General features: G+C 42.0%; 1 protein-coding gene across 5 annotated transcripts in view; it reads left to right on the top strand.

The window, feature by feature from the left end:
* Nucleotides 1-15,506: 15,506 nt before the first annotated feature.
* The window catches only part of ZNF131 (zinc finger protein 131), a 40,607-nt gene continuing 38,908 nt past the window's right edge, over nt 15,507-17,205 (top strand). For 2 of the 5 annotated variants that reach the window (XM_069095335.1, XM_069095330.1), the window contains exons 1-2: nt 16,450-16,547; nt 17,015-17,154. In XM_069095335.1, coding sequence (XP_068951436.1) covers nt 17,031-17,154 — 124 coding nt within the window. In that variant the 5' untranslated portion in view covers nt 16,450-16,547; nt 17,015-17,030. Of the gene's footprint in view, nt 15,749-16,449; nt 16,548-16,582; nt 16,807-17,014; nt 17,155-17,205 lie in introns of those variants that run through there. The other 3 variants (XM_069095332.1, XM_069095334.1, XM_069095331.1) reach the window with 3 other exon arrangements.

Below are 17,205 nucleotides of genomic sequence, written 5' to 3'. Positions count from 1 at the left end.
GTATATAAATATATATATATATTAGTCTCTGTACTCTCATAGAACCTCCAACAGTCACTAAATATTTCTATCCATGTCATCTTTGCCAGTTTGCTAGGTATGAGTTAAAAGCTCCAAATTAATTTGATTTTTCTCTCATCATTTATAATTTGGAATGGCCTTTCGTTTTTTAGGAATGAAGCATGCCATAACTTGTCTACCCATTCCCATTTGGTGGTCACCTGCTTTGTTTACAAATCTTTGCTCTCCCCCCCACCTTTGATATATGTAAAGATTTTCTTTTTGTCAGTTACCTCACTGGGGTATAGCACTTGAAGCAGAATCTCTGGGTCAAAGGATATGGGCCAGTTTTGTCACTTTTTTTCAAAAGTAGAATTCCAAATTGCTTTTCAGAATGGTTGAGCCAGTTCAAAACTGTGTGTCTGTATTTCTGCAACCTATCCAACACTAACTATTCTCAAATTCTGTCATCTTTGACAGTTTGCTAAGTGTGAGGTGTAAACCTAAATGGTTCTTTTGGTTTGCATTTCTCTTATCAGTGATTTGGAGTGATCTTTCATATTATTATTAATAATTTTTTATTCTTTTGAGAACTATGTGTTCAAATCCTTTGAACACTGTCACATAAGTGCTTAATAAATATTTTTTTCCTTTATTCCTTTATTTAATCATTCAAAATAAAAAAAAATTTAAATGGCACCAAACACCAAATTTTGGCTGTTAATCAGGTATATGTACAAAAATAATCAATATTCACAATCTTTATCTTTAGCTACTTGTAGGATATGTGTGTACAATTAAGATATGCATATCCACATCTGTTGTCTAAATGTAAAGACAGTCCGGCTCACATATAGCATGAACAGATCTCGGTAATCTTACCCACCTCTCTTCAAGATAGACTGATTTTCACATTGACAGGAGCAGGAGAGTGGTGACTGGGAATCTACTCCTTCGCTCACTGATCTGCAAGGAAGTATGCTGGGCTGGAATTATGTCTGCTCTCCTACTTCTACTCCTAACTATTTCTGGTTAGGGGCACAAAAGGTTGAGAACCAAAGGTTCTTTCCTAGTTTTTCTTTTTCTTAAGCTTATAGCCCCAAGCTTACACTTGACAGCCTTACTCCCCATGAAATACTAGTTACACAAAAAACCATCACAAATAATGAATAGAGAGCACTTTATCTAGTTCTACAAATCAGAACATAAAGAAAATATACAAGAGTGAACGAGTTCAAGATGTATGTGAGAAAAAATATCAACTCAAACCAAAAGAAAATGAGAGATCTCCCCAAAGGAAAAGTTCTCAGGTGTCAGTTTGTCTGAGGCAACATCTATTCTGTAGTTAAAAGCTAGGTAAGAATTGAGGCAAAAGATTGTCTAGTTTGCCTTCACAAAAGAATCAGTCTGGGAAGGGAAGACTCTCATTTTACTATTTAATAAACTCCACTGGCTTCCTGTCACCTCTGGAGTCAAATATAAAACCCTCTATTTGGCATTCAAAGTTCTTCATCACTTGCCCCTCTCCCCTACCTTTCTAATTTTTTATTTTTTACACACACCCTGCCCCGTCTACTCTTTGATTCAGCAAACTGGCCTCCTTGCTATTCCTTGAGCAAAACACTCATCTCCAGACCCTGGGCATTTTCATTGTCTGTCCCCCATCCCTGGAGTACTCTCCATCCTCATTTCCACCTTCAGGCTTCCCCCTGATTCCCTTCAAGCCCTAGTTAAAATTCCACTTTCTACAGGAAGCTCCATTTTAAGTTCAGAATAAAAGATAATTAACTTTAAAAGTTTGGGATAACTAGCTCATGTTGAATTATTAACTAGTATAGCAAAACCCTGGGATGGTCTAGGAGGAGGAGAGTTCAATAAAATAACGTTCCTTCTGTTTTGATCATGATATGAGCAAATCATAGGGAGGCTCATGATTTTAATTTGGGAAGGAGGTAATTTATAAATGGCTCTTTCCAAACCCCCAAATTTCAGAGACCAATTTGGTTCTAAGTCTTATTTACCTATGTAGGTCTAGATTAAGGGGAAATTAAAGATGTTAAAATCTTTAAGTCTTAATGAATTCAGATCATTCAATTAATATCAAATATTAAAAGGGCACAGTTAATTACTGATTTAGAGACGGAAAGGATGGCAGAAAATATCTAGTCTAGTCATCTTATTTTAGAGATAAGGAAACTGGACACAGAGAAGTAAAAATGACTCATCCAAGGTCGTACATATAGCTGTGGCAGAGACAATTTTCAAATTCAGGCCCTGTGACTTAAAACCCACTCCTCTTTACCACACTCTGGGATTAGATCTATTCCAAGATATGTTCTATTGGTCCCAAACTGAACCAGAATACCAGGGCTGTGCCAGAATCAGACCCGCCTATAAAGATAAGATGAGATTTCACAAACATAAATCCAAAGGGAGCTCAGTATTGGACATAATTACCACTTAAGTACCGATGTAATGCACGATCAGCTTATCGAAAGTCTAACCTTGGTAAAGTGGTACAATAAAAAAAATTTCCATAGGGCAGACTTTAGAAGGCCAGCATGACTAAATTTACAAGTGTGGTGTGCGAGAGCTAGACCATACAATTCAGAATTATATCTCCTATGAGGCTCTAGGTCCCAAGGGTTGAGCTTGATAGCAGAGGGACCATGACCTCCAATTACCCAATTACTGTGAAACAATGTGGGAGAACTAGGAATATTATCTTTTTTTTTTTTTAAAGCAATTGGGGTTAAGTAACTTGCCCAAGGTTACAGGGCCAGTTTTTGTGTGTGTGGGTGTTAAGTATCTGAGGCCGGAACCAATCTCTGGTCCTCCCGACTCTGGGGCCAACACTCTTACTCACTGCACCACCTAGCCACCCGGAATATTATCTTTTTTTTATTTTTCAAAAAAAATTTTTGGAGGGGGGAAGAGCAGGGCAATTGGGGTTAAGTGACTTGACCAAGGTCACATGGCTAGTGTTAAGTGTCCGAGGCTAGATTTCAACTCAGTTCCTTCTGACTCCAGGGCCAGTGCTCTATTCACTGTGCCACCTAGCCACCCCTAAGAATATTATCATGAAACAGAGACAGAAAAAAATGATGGCAAAGTAGATCCTGAGTCATAGACCTAAGAGTTGAGCTATAAGGAGTATATCTAAGACTGTACCATTATAAGCAATGGGTGGAAACAAATTACAGATTCATATATTTAGAGCTAGAAGGTGTTTCATCATTCAGTCCAACCCTCTCACTTTAACAATAAAGAAAATGGGCCAAGAAAACGTGGATTTAAATTCTTTCCCCACCTAAATGATTTCTTAGTTTCTAGATAGGGGCAGTGAGGTGACACAGTAAATTTCTGGACCTGGAGACAATAAGAGTTTAAATTTGGCCTCAGACATTTGCTAACTGTGGAACACTGGGAAGTCTCAACCTTTCTCAGCTTCAGTTTCCTCATCAGTAAATGGGAATAATAGGACCTACCTTCCAGGGTTGTTGTGAAAATTAAATGAGATAACAGAGTTAAAGGGCTTTGAAAAGTTAAAGCACTATATAAATTATTTATACATTTTAAAAAAATTATAACTCATGAGGTATTTAGCTAGACTCCATATAGGGATACGCTCAAAAACAGATTTTGCCCTGTTTTAACCAGCTTTCAACTGGAAACTTGGAGGGAGGAACTTCCTTCCTAGACTGTGCTAACAATAAGCAAAGTGTAAAGATGCTCATTTGAGGAATAAGTACTTAAGTCTGTTGTTTCCATTTCTGTTGCAGTTAAATTTTTTGTTGTTGTTTATTAGTACTAATGTTAATGAGATACTACCTAGACCCCAAATGACTTTAAAAGTTCTTGTAGGCACAGTGAGCCATTTGTAAATAAGGCTTAGAACCAGGTTACTCTCCAATAGTTGGGGGTTTAGGAAGAAACATTTTTTTTTCTGGGTAATATAATCATTTTATTAATATTGCCAGAATTTTAATAAAAGGATGGACTTTTGGCCATCTTTCTTATACTAAACACCAAAAGAAATATTTATAAATTACCTCCCTCTAGCACTTGACAGTTTAATAAATGTTTATTGAGTTCCCAAAAGAATTCTCACACATTTGGGCAAATTACTTAACCCCAATTGCCCTCCAAAAGGAAAAAAAAAGAATTCCCACACATATTTGACTCCAAGTCTTCATGGGACTAGTGTTGCCCAGCATTTGCTGACATATCCTTTCATAGAAAAGTGACATTACTCTTGCAAGCCTTTCCTTGAGATAGTTTTTCATTTTTTTTTAAATCCATACATCAACTTTAAAATTCATGACTCCATCAACGTAGATATTCCCTCTGATGCTTCAGATCACGCCTCCATTCCTCTCATCCTATGGAATTTTTGTTTTCTCTTCCCCCAAGTCCTCCATGGGGGAATGATGATCTAAAGGCATGGAGGAATCACTTTATCCTCAAATATCCCATGGGTACCAGTGCAACATTTGGGCTCCGATGTCTCTGATCATTCTGGATGCCTCACAGATTGCTTTTCTTACTGTAATGAGAATGGGAATTTGAAAATCTTCCCTGCCCCTTAATAGACCTAGGGAGGTGTTTAAATATCTCCCCTGCTTTGAAAGTAAACTCTGCCCCCTAATAGGCTGAATGTAGACACATGGAGCCTGTGGTGGGAGGATTCTGCTGGAGGGAAGCAGAGCCGACAGGAAGCTGGTCAGAGCTAGCAAGATGGTAGCAAGAGAGAGACTACTCAGTCAAGGAGTCAGATAGGCTTGTGAGTAGATGTTGATCTTGTATTGGTTTGTGGGAAGGCTGAAGGATACTGTGGCTCTTAGCGTTATTATGGCTTCTTAATGTCTTTGGTGCTATGATGAAATCAGCTTACTGGTTTTGGGATTTGGATTTCTGATGTCTAAATAAATGTTTCAGTTCTGTCCTCTATATGGAGAGTTTGTTATATTTTGCAATCGAACATCATGTGATACTTATAGTCCCAGTCTTTATCATGATCGTGGGTGCTGTAAATATTGCATTGGCACTACATCTCATACATCTTCTGAATGCATATATTTTGCACCAGAACTTCCATGTAAATTGGTATTAAGCCACAACCTATTGATACCCACTACACATCTCTTCATGGACCTTTGAATCCCCTTCAGTGTTGATTTTCTGGCAATTTTTGTGTGCTTTGATTTGCAGCTATACATACCTATACCAAATAACTGTGCCATTCCAGAGGTTCTTAACCTGAGGTTAGTATTTAAAAATATTTTTATAACAATTTTAGTACAATTGGTTTCCACTGTGACTCTGTATTTTATTTTATGAATCTAAAGACATTATTCTGAGAAGGGGCCCAGATTTCACCAAACTGTCAAGTGTTCATGACAAAAAAAAAGTTAAGAACCCATGCATTGGACAAAACCTGTTCTAATTCAATAGTTCAATACCACAAGTCTTGGTGAATGATTTCATTCTCATTTACTTCATGAACTTATCTGTCATTGCCTGTGCTTTTTTCTAATCCCACCCCATTCTATATTTATTTCCTTTTTTTCTGCTAAGTAAAATTCTTGGTAGATGCAATCATGAGCAGACTCTATCTTATGGGTAGGCATCAATCAATCAACCAATAAACACTGAATGTCTACTATATGTCAGGCACAGTGCTAGGCACTAAGGATATCCCAACACTCCCTCTCCCCATCCTAAAGTCCCATCCTAAAGAAGCTTACAGTTTAAAGGGGGGGGGGGATGGGCAAACACATATATACAAAGCTAGCTATATGCAAGATAAATAGGAAATAATTATGGGTGAAAGCATTAGAATTAAGAGGGTTTGGGAAAGGTTTCCCGTAAAAGATGGGATTTTAGCTGGAACTTAACAAGAAGTCTGGGAACTCAGTAGATGGAGCTGAAGTAGGGAAGCATTCCAGGAATGGAGACAGCCAGAGAAAAACCTGGAGCTAAGAGACAGAGTGTCTAGTTCATGGAACAGACAGGAGACCAATCCAAGAATACATGGTGGAGGAAGTAAGGTGTAAGAAGATGGACAAGGTAGAAGGGCCTAGGTTCTATAGGGTTTTTTATTTCTTTTTTTAAGCTTTTATTTAGTATTTTATTTTCCCCAGTAAAAACAATTTTAAACACTTATTTTTAAAACCTTGACTTACAGATTCTCTCTCTTCCTCCCTTCCCACCCCCAACTGAGAAGGCAAGCAATTCAATATAGGCTATACATGTGTAGTCATGCAAAACATATCCATAATAGTCGTGTTGTGAAAGAAAACAGACAAAAAAAACCTCAAGAAAAATAAAGTAAAAAAGCATGCTTCAATCTGTATGCAGTCACCATCAGTTCTTTCTCTGGGGATGGAGAGAATTTTTCATCGCCCTTTAGAGTTGTCTTGGATCACTGTATTGCTGAGAATAGTGAAGTCATTCACAGATGATCATCTTACAATATTGCTGTTACTTTGTACACAGCACCTTTCACTTCACATTAGCTCATGCAAGTCTTTCCAGGTTTTTCTGAGAGCATCCTGCTCAGCATTTTTTATAGTACAATAGTATTCCATCATAATTACATACCACAACTGGTTCAGCCATTCCCAAATTGATGGGCATCTCCTCAACTTCTCATTCTTTACTCCCAGAAAAGAGCTGCTATAAATATTTTTGTACATTTTACAGGTTTTTGAATGCCAAAGAGAACACTTTGCATTTCATCTTAAAGGAGATAGGGAGTCACTGGAGTTCACTAAGTAGGGGAGTGATATGGTTGGATCTAACTTTAGGAAAATCGCTTTGGCAGCTGAACAGAAGATGGATTGGAGTGGAGAGACTCGAAGCATGCAGAGCCACAAGCAGACTACTTTGATGAGACACATGTGAGGTGATGAGAGCATTTATTGTTCTGAAGATCACACTTATGAAGGGCTTCCAGTGGGCTGACCTTGGCCTGCACAAGTTGTCCTCTTGACTCTGCATATACCTCACTTAAGCCTGGCCCCCAATGTACTTCCTTATACTTTTACTACAGTACTTTTTTTTTTAATGACTTAAAAGGATTCATCACTTCTGTTTAGCTGTATTGGGAACATCAAAGGAGCTTAGAGGTCAGTAAATGGCAGCATTGGAATTCAAACCAAGGTTTTCTGATTCCATATCCAGAATTCTTTCTACATTCATAAAATATTTAAAAGTTTATAGTGATTAGAAGCTGTCTCAACATTGGTCATGCTGGTCATGGTGTTATGTAAGAGGCACTGGGACCAGACATAAAAGGACCACGAGGACCCCAAGTTTCAGTTCTGCCATATGGAAATTGGAGATATTAATGCCTTTGTTCAGTCATTTAAGTTGTGTCCAATTCTTTATCAACCTATTTGGGGATATCTTGGCAAAGATACTGGAATGGTTTGCCATTTCCTTTTCCAGTTCATTTTGCAGATGGGGAAACTGAGGCAAACAGGGAATGACCTGCTCAGGGTCACATGGCTAGTAAGTATCTGAGGCCAGATTTGAACTCAGGAAGATGAGTCTTCCTAACTGCCAGCCTGGCATTTTATCCACTGTGCCACCTAGCTGCCCTATACAAGTAGATAACATAGATAACAAAATAATACAGAATAATTTTAAGAGGGAGAGTGCTAATAACCAGGATGATGGGCCCATGGAGGGGGTGGTGTCTAAGCTGTGTTTTGAAGAAAGCTAGATTCTCAGTAGTGGGGATAAGGAAGTACAGTCCAGACAGGGTAGCACTGGGGACCACCTGCATAAAGGAATCTGAGTGAGATGAAATGTTTTGTCTAAGGAAGAGCTAGTGGGTAAGGCTAACCAGAACAAAGTGTGTGAAGATGAGTAATATGAAATATTCCTGGAAAGGCAGGTGGGCATGAGATTGTAGAGGGCTTTAAATGCCTGGATTTTGTATTGTACTTTAGAGGCAATAGGAAGCCACTGAAGATTTTACAGTGATGACAGAAAATGGTCAGTCAGATCTGTATTTTAAGAATATCATTCAGTAGGGTACAGTGATCCATGCCTATTAATTCCTGCCATTAGAGGAGCCTGGCAGATCAATACAGTTTGGGAGAGTTCTAAACTTCAACAAGGCTTAAGTCAATTTGGGTGTCTACACTAAATCCAGTACTAGCTGACTAAGAATAGGTGAACCAGCCTAGGTCAGAAAAAATGGAGCAAAGTAAAGTTTCTGTATTGATCAGCATTGGGGTCAGACTTTTGAGGAGCTGCTGCAATTCCAGTTTGGGCATGATAGAGAGAACTAGTCTCAAAAAACAACAACAAATTTGACAGCTGTGTAGAGAATAGATTGAAGAGGGGATGGGCTGGAAGCAGGGAAACCAATTAGAAGTCACTGGAATAATCCAGATGAGATAAAAACAAGGGCCTGGACTAACTAAATTAGACACTTTGAGTGGAGAGAGCATGACTGTTTTCAAGAGATACTGTGGAAGTAAGACCTGGAACCTGTTTTGATATAGAGATTAGAGAAAAAAAGAGGAATCAAGGATGATGTCAAAGTTGCAAAACTGGGTAATTAGAAGGGTGGTGGTACCAGGGGAAGGCTGGAGGGGGGATGAGTTTTGGAAAAAATATAACTAATACTATTTTGGACACATTAAATTTAATGTACCCGGGGTGGCTAGGTAGTTCTGTGAATAGAGCACTGGCCCTGGAGTTAGGAGGACCTGAGTTTAAATCCTGCCTCAGACACTTAACACAAAAACTAGCCATGTGACCTTGGGCAAGTCACTTAATCCCAATTGCCCCTCCAAAAAAAAGGCAAAAAATTTAATGTACCTTTAGGACCTCTCCATTCAAAATGGAAATAGCCAACAAAGAGCTGATAAATACAAGGGAGGTTCATGGCAGAGTGGAAAGAGCTCAAGATTTGGAATCAGAGGATCTGGGTTTAACTGACTCTGCTACTTACTTGCCTGTGTGACTCTAGGCAAGTCACTTCAACTCTCTGACCTTACCTTCTTGCTGTTTAGTCATTTTTGAGTTGTACTGTCTTTGTGAGCCCTTTTTGGAGTTTTCTTGGCCAAAAAATGAGAGTAGTTTGCCATTTCCTTCTCCAGGCCATTTGCAGGTAAGAAAACTAAGGCAAACAGGATCAAGTGACTTGCCAAGGATCATAGATAGCTAGGAAATGTCTAAGGCTGGATTTGAACTTCCTCTGGACTCCAGGGTCAGCATACTATCCACTGCACCACCTAGCTACCTGACCTTAGGTCACTCATCTGAAAAATGGAAGTTAGAAAAAATAACTTCTAAGTTTCCTTCAGATCTAGATCTGTGATACTATGAGACTACAATTTGGAGTCTTTAAAGCTAGAGGTACCTATTTGGAGTCATCAGCACAGAACTGTCAACTGAACCCCATAGAAACTGAGATTGTTAAAGGAACAAGTGTACAAAAAGCAGAGAGCCTCAGATGGAACTCTGAAGGAGGAGAAGCATTTAGGAAAGAAGACTAAGAAAGATCCATCAGACAGGTAGGAGGAAAACCAAAAGAGAACAGTCATACAAGTCAAGGGAAGTGTCCAGAAGGGTAGTTGACAATGTCAAAAGTTTCGGAGAGGCCAAAAAGGATGAGAACTCAGGAAAAATGGGCTGCTGATTTTCATCAGTTAAGATAAGATTTGCAAATTCAGAGAAAGTAGTTGTAGTCCAGTGATAGGATAAGAAAGAAATCAGATTGCAAGATATTAAGGAGAGGCGAGGAAAAGAAGGCAAGCAGCACAGAGGGCTTTTTCTTAAGAGTTTAGCTATGAAAAGGGAAGAAAGATAAAGGAGAAATAGCAGGGTCAAGAAAAGATTTAAGGATAGAAGAGAAGCAAGCATGTTTATAGGTAGCCAGTGAAGAAGCCAGCAGGTAAGGAAAGATTGAAAACAAGAGAAAAAGAAGGAAGGAGTGAGGGTAGGTGTCCCAGAGGAAAGAGGAAGGGTTAGGACCAAGAATTCAAGCTGAAGGTACTGACTTTAGGAAAGAGAAAGTCCACAAATTCATCAGAGACTGGAGCAAAAAAGAAAAGGAGGATGACAAAGGGTTTAGGATTATGGAATGGGACAGAAAAGGGACATCTTATGAATGGGCCCCTATTTTTTTTTTATCTTTATTAATTTGTTTACTTTTAGTTTACAAAAACAGGTAAAGTATTCCTTGCTTTCCCAGAATGCTTAGAGTATCATCCTTTATACCTAGATCGTTTAGATCTACCCATTTAGACTTGATTTTGGTATATGGTATTAGATAATGCTCTATGCCCAGTTTCTGCCATACTATATTCCAGTTTTCCCAGCAGTCTTTGTCAAATGAGTTCTTATCCTCAAAACTGGGGTCTTTCGGTTTATCAAACAGTAGATTACTATGGTCATTGACTGCTGAGTCTCATGTACCCAATCTATTCCATTGATCCACTACAAGATTCATTACCAAAATTCCTTGAGTTTCAAATTTTCTCTCCCTTCCCCCTCCCCCCACCTCCCCATGGCGGCATACAATCAAGCATAGTATCTGCAAATACTTTCACATTAGGCATTAGTCAGGTTATAAAGAAGAATTGTAACAGATGGAATGAAGAATAGGAAAGAGGAAACATAACCAAACAAGAAAACATAAAAGGGCAGGTAGTTTGCTTCAATCTGGGTTCCATCAGTTCTTTCTCTGGATGTAAACATCTCTCTCCATCATAAGTCTTTTGGAGTTGACTTATGACTCTGGATTGCTGAGAAGAGTCCAGTTTATCAAAGTCGGTCATCACACATACATTGTGTCTGTAATTGTGTACAAATTCCTCCTGGCTCTACTCTTCTCACTCAGCATCAGTTCGTATAAGCCTCTCCAGGTAAATACGAAGTCCATCTGCTCCTCGTTTCTTATTGCACAATAGTATTCCATAACATGCATATACCACAACTTATTCAGTCATTCTCCAATTGATGGGCACCCCCTTAATTTCCAATTCTTTGCTACCACAAAAAGAGCTGCTATAAATATTTTTGTACATATGGGTCTTTTTCCAACTTCTATGACCTCTTTGGGATACAACCCTAGAAGTGGTATTGCTGGGTCAAAGGGTATGAAATTATTTATAGCCCTTTGGGCATAATTCCAGATTACTTTCCATAATGGTTGGATCAGTTCACAACTCCACCAGCAATGCATTAGTGTTCCAATTTGTCTACATCCTCTCCAGCATTTATCATTTTCCTGTTTTGTCATCTTAGCCAATCTGACTGGTGAGATGTGGTACCTCAGAGTTGTTTTGATTTGCATTTCTCTCATCAATAGTGAATTAGAGCATTTCTTCATGTGCTTATAAATATCTTTAATTTCTTCCTCTGTAAACTTCCTGTTCATATCCTTTGACCATTTATCAATTGGGGAATGACTTGTATTCTTATAGATTTGACTCAATTCTCTGTATATTTTAGAAATGATTCCTTTATCAGACATAGGTTGTAAAAATTCTTTCCCAATTTTCCACTTCCCTCTTAATCCTGGTTACATTGGCTTTGTTTGCACAGCTTTTCAATTTAATTTAATCAAAATTATCCATATTGCATTTTATAATGCCCTCTAATTCTTGTTTGGTCATAAAGTTTTCCCCTCTCCACAAATCTGACAGGTAAACTATTCCTTGCTTTCCCAGAATGCTTAGAGTATCAGTCTTTATACCTAGATCGTTTAGATCTACCCATTTAGACTTGATTTTGGTATATGGCGTTAGATAATGGTCTATGCCCAGTTTCTGCCATACTATATTCCAGTTTTCCCAGCAGTTTTTGTCAAATGAGTTCTTATCCCAAAAACTGGGTCTTTGGGTTTATCAAACAGTAGATTACTATAGTCATTGACTGCTGAGTCTCATGTACCCAATCTATTCCATTGATCCACTACTCTATTCCTCAGCCAGTACCAAGTACTTTTGATGACTGCTGCTTTATAGTACAGATTAAAATCTGGTATAGCTGGTCCACCTTCCCTAGCATTACTTTTCATTAATTCCCTTGATATTCTGGACCTCTTGTTCTTCCAAATGAATTTTGTTACTATTTTTTTCTAGCTCTATAAGGTAGTTTTTTGGTAAACTGATTGGTATGGCACTAAATATATAATTTAATTTAGGTAAAATTATCATTTTTATTATATTAGCTCAACCCAGCCACGAGCAATTAATGTCTTTCCAATTAGTTAGATCTGACTTTATTTGTGTGAAAAGTGTTTTGTAGTTGTGTTCATATAGGTTTTGGGTTTGTTTTGGCAGGTAGATGCCCAAATATTTTACAATGTCTACAGTAAACTTTAAATGGGTTTTCTCTTTCTATCTCTTGCTGTTGAATTTCATTAGAAATATACAAGAATAGGGGCAGCCAGGTAGCACAGCAAGTAAGAGCACCGGCTCCAGTGTTGAGAAAACCTGGAGATCGAATCCCGGGCTCAGACACTTAGCACCCACCCAGAAACACCTGGCCGTGTAACCTTGAGCAAGTTACTTAACCCCAATTGCTTTTTAAAAAAAATATACAAGAATGCTGAGGATTTATGTGGGTTTATTTTATATCCTGCAACTTTGAATGGGCCCCTATTTTCCATGCTAAGTAGGAGTTGGGGTTCTCTGCTGGGTGGGGGAAATAAGTGTGGGAAGTCTGAGGAGTGAAGGTCTGAAATAACAGCTGTGTAAATGTGACAGGATCACTTGGGGAGAAGAAAAGGATTAATGTGCAGCAGGGAGTGTCCAGTTGAAATCACATAACATAAATCTGCAGAGGACCCAGACAGTGAGGTTGCATGACTTTCTTCATGAGCTGTTCAGCAGCACCTGAGTAAGCCCAGAGAAGGTAAGCTGGTCAGGCAACAAGCATTTCTTGGCACCATACTAAGTGCTAGGGATGCAATAAAAGCAAAGATAAGGTCCTTGCCCTCAAGGGGCCCACACTCTCATGGGAGACATGCCACTCATGATGAACATACAAGGGAGGGAATCTCAGAGGAGAAGGCCCTGGGCATGGGAGTAGGGAGGAATGACTCTAGAAGGTGGGATATAGCTGACTTTGTTTGTTTTGAGATGGGTTCTCTTTATCTCACCCAGGCTGGAAAAACTAACCAGTCACAAAGCTGATGCATAAGGAAGCTTTAGCCTACTCTGTTTATGAACTGGGCCAGCTCTCCCCTCCTTAGGTAGCCTGGTGACCCTCCTGTCCCAGGGGCTCACTTCAGTTGTATCCAACTCTCCATGACCCCATTTGGTGTTTTCTTGGCAAAGATACTGGAGTAGTTTGCCATTTACTTCTCCAGCTTATTTTACAGATGAGGAACTGAGGCAAAGAGGGTTAAGTGACTTGCCCAGGGTCACACTGCTAGTAAATGTCTCAGGCTCGATTTGAATTCAGGAAGATGAGTCTTCCTGACTTTGGGCCCAGCACTCTATGCACTATGGCACTGCCTAGCTGCCCCACTACATCACTGTTGATGCTTGATCAGCTTTAGCCCTACTTGCAGCTCATTACCCTGGAACTCAAGTGATCCACCAGCCTTAGCACCAGCTTCCAGAAGCAGAGAAGACTGAGGTGAGAAGGGAGAGCATTCTAGGTATGAGGGATAACCAGGGAAAAGGCTTAGTGTGGGGATGAAGTGTTGTATTCAAAGGGGACCCAGTGCCACTGAATTGTAGAGCACATGGAGGAGAGTAAGGTGTAAGAAAACTGGAAAGGGCCAGGTTGTGAAGGCCCTTAAAAACCAAATACAGGATTTCATATTTGATCCTGGAGGTAAGAGGGAGCCACTGGAGGTTACTGAGTAGGTGGCTAGGTCCAAGGTTGGGGGTTGGCAAGACTACTGATAGAACAAGGGACTCAAGGGTAGATGCTACTGTATGACTGAACTGGTCAAGCCTGTGAAAAGAGAGAAAGGAGGCCTCGGCAGGTGTGATGAACATGGAGAAAAGGATGGGAGGGGATAGGGAAAGGAGGGAACTGGAGTTCATAGTAAAGATAACAAAACAATTTGTGAGGCAAGAGAGACTGAATTATATATTGGAGGCCATGCTCTGAGTAAAGAGATTTCAGAGTTCTAGATCATGAAGGTGGAATAATGATGGGTGCTATAATCAGGTCAAGGGGTATAGTGATCCGAGTTTGATGGAAGACAGGGAGTTTAAGAGGTTGATAAAATGGGAGGCCAGGGTGCTCAGGTGGACATGGATATCCATGAAGTCTACAAGCAGGAGGACAGTGGTTGGCATAGAGAGGAAGATTGTGAGCTTTCAGGTACTGACCTACTCCCAAAAGGAGGGAAAATAACCTGGAGGCTGGCAGATGATTATGACAAAGATTTGGAACAGGTAATAAAGACAGAGTGAACCTCAAAGTTGAGTGATGGGGCAAAGGTACAGTCTGCAAGTGGCAATGAAGAATGAGGAGTATCCCTACTCCTCTTGCTGGCCCTGGGCTTCCAAGGGCATAAAAGATCCACCTGGTAATAAATGGCTATGGATGCAGTGTGTGTCTTCTAGGGAAAAATCCATTTTCTTTAGTACAGGACAGAGTAAAGGGAACTAGCATAAAGGGGAAGAAAGGATTTCAGCCAGTGCAATGGAATGGGGAAGCACAAGTTAATATGGGCCATTGAGAAGTAGGTGGGAGACTACAGGGAAATATAGAAAGGAAAGGATTTTGACCTTAGCAGATGTCGATTCTGAACCACAAAGATAAAGGGGAGTTGGAGCTCAGAATTTGCCCATTAGATGTGGAAATGATCAACTGATGGAGAGGGACACATTCTTTGGGGATGGATTTCTTCCCTTATTTTAAGTTGAAAAAATTTTTCATGCAATTTATAATCTGACCTCATTCTATGTAGAAAACTCTCCTTATAAACATACAAAGTATGTAAAGCACTAATTTCCCGTTTCTTTTTGGTGTTAAATTTTTCTTTACAATCAACAGATTCACATTCAATAACACAGAATTTTAAATTAACATTAAATACCACAATCAGGGCATTGCGAAGGCTTTTGTGAAACAAACACTTTAGACATTTTAGAAAAGGCACATTTTGCCATTTTTAGTAAGGTTTTAATATGTCTGAAAGTTTGAGGAGAAATGGAAGGGCACCCTAGTGAGTTCTCATAGAGCGGGGCAATGGGAATGGGAAAGAAAGTTGTCCTTGTGCTTTTCACTCCTTAGATCACTTAACATTATGCCTGACACTGTAGGACTCCCTTGTTTCTTCTAACTAGATGTTAACTCCTTGAGGATAAAGGCCTATTCTTTTCTTCTGCTTGGCATGGAGAAAATACTCAATCAATTTAAGTTGAATTGTAAAGAATGAAAGGATGGCCCTGGTGTTTGCTCCTCATAATTACTGTCTGTGGGGGACGCTTGAGACTGGTGTCTTAAAAGGATTAGGTGGAGGCAGCAGCCCGAGGAGGGGAGGGGGATCCAGTAGAAACATCTGCTCCACCAAGCAATCTTCTGCTCTCAGACCCAGAAGCCTGGGCGAGGAGAGCCCCAGGTGGCAGGAACGTGCTCGCCCTCTTTGCCACCAGCAGCGAGAGCCAGTGGTGCGAGCTCCTGGCTTCTGCAGCTCCTAGGTGACAGTGAGTTGGGCACACGTGTGTGTCACTGGATTAAGTGGGAGAACCGGTGCGGCTTGGGGAGGGGGAAAGGAAAAAAAGGACATAAGCCTTAGGTGGGGGCAAAGGTAAGAACAGGGAGAGGGAGTAAGTCACTTTAGGGGGAAGTGGAGAGAAAGGGGGGGAGGGGAGAGAAGTCCTGGGGGAAGGAGAGAAAAAGTCTTGGGAATAAGAGTGAATGACTGATCTCATCTTGGGGGAGAGGGAGGTAAGTAAGTCTTGAGAATGGAGGGAGGTAAATAATTCTTAAGAATGAAGGGGAGAGGGGAGGGAGGTAAGTTTTGGGAGGGGAGTTCGTAGGCGGGGGTAGAGCGAATTAGGCGCAGGCGGTTCTAGAGAGGCAGTCGCGAGTGTTCAGAATGGCGGAGCCTGGAGGGGCCGCAGCTTACAAAGACCCGGGGTGCGTGGAGGTGGGGCGCGCTGCAGCTTCTGCACTGTCCATGGCTCCCACGTGCCCCTTGAAGCTGGAGGGCTGGGAGACTAGGGAAGGAGAGCTCCCTAGGGGAGCAGAGCGAAGGAGGCACCCACCGGCTGGATCTTTCTCAGGGGACGCCGACGGCGGCCGGGCTTACTCCGGCCTCTATGGGAGCCCCGCACCGAGCACGTGGGACCCGAGCCCTAGTCCGCGCAGCGCTGGCATGCCAGAGGCACCCCCCCCCCCCCCCCCCCCGGCACCACCTCCTCCCGGGAGGCAGGAGGGCCGCCGGCGATATCACATTTCTCCCCCCACCCCCCACACACACATCCTCACTCCGCCCCTCCACCTCCTGTCCCAGCCGGCGCTCCGAGGACGTCGACGTCCGACGTGCCGACGCAGGCACGTTGACGTAGGTGACGTCCAGGCCCGGCCCGCTCCTCCTTCCCAGTGTAAGCGCCGGTCCGGTCGGGGCGGGGGAGGAGTGGGAGGAGACCCAGGAGTCGTTGTGGGCCGCGGGCCGGACCGGGTCCCCGGCGGGCGCGACGGGAGCCCCGGGACCCCCGGGACCAGGCGGATAGGGCTTGGCGGGCCGTTAGCGGCTCGCCCGGGGCCCTCCGCTCCCGTCCTGGAATTGCTCTGTGGGGGACCCACGAGCCCCTCAGTCCCCGGCCGCCCCGCCGCCCGCCTGCCCAGGAGGGCTCCAATTAGGTCAGGCTGGGAGTTCTGAGCGGGGTCACTCCGCTCTCGCCGCTCCTCCGCGGTCCGGGGACGCCTCGGGCCCCTGGTCCCCTGCCCCGCCTCCCCCGCAGCCGCGCCTTCCCGCCCCGTGGGTGGTTTTCGTGCTGGTGGTGGAGGTAGGGGTCTGCGGGGGGAGGGGGGTGGGGGTGGTGAAGCTTGTCTTGCCACTGTCTTGCAGAGCGGCTCGCCCGGCCATGGAGGCTGAAGAGACGATGGAATGTATTCAAGAGTTTCCTGAACATCATAAGATGATTCTGGACCGATTGAATGAGCAGCGAGAGCAGGACCAGTTTACTGACATCACTCTGATAGTGGATGGTAGGTACTGGAAGATGCTGGGTGCAGAGAGCCTTTCCCTTTCCATCTGTT

The sequence above is a fragment of the Petaurus breviceps genome, unplaced genomic scaffold, assembly GCF_028583685.1.
Source record: "Petaurus breviceps papuanus isolate PSGF00001 unplaced genomic scaffold, PetGlider_PUasm1.0 226, whole genome shotgun sequence".
In the NCBI taxonomy this organism is placed as follows: domain Eukaryota; kingdom Metazoa; phylum Chordata; class Mammalia; order Diprotodontia; family Petauridae; genus Petaurus; species Petaurus breviceps.
Note: the sequence above shows the minus strand (reverse complement) of the source record. Positions and strands in the feature narration are given on the sequence as shown.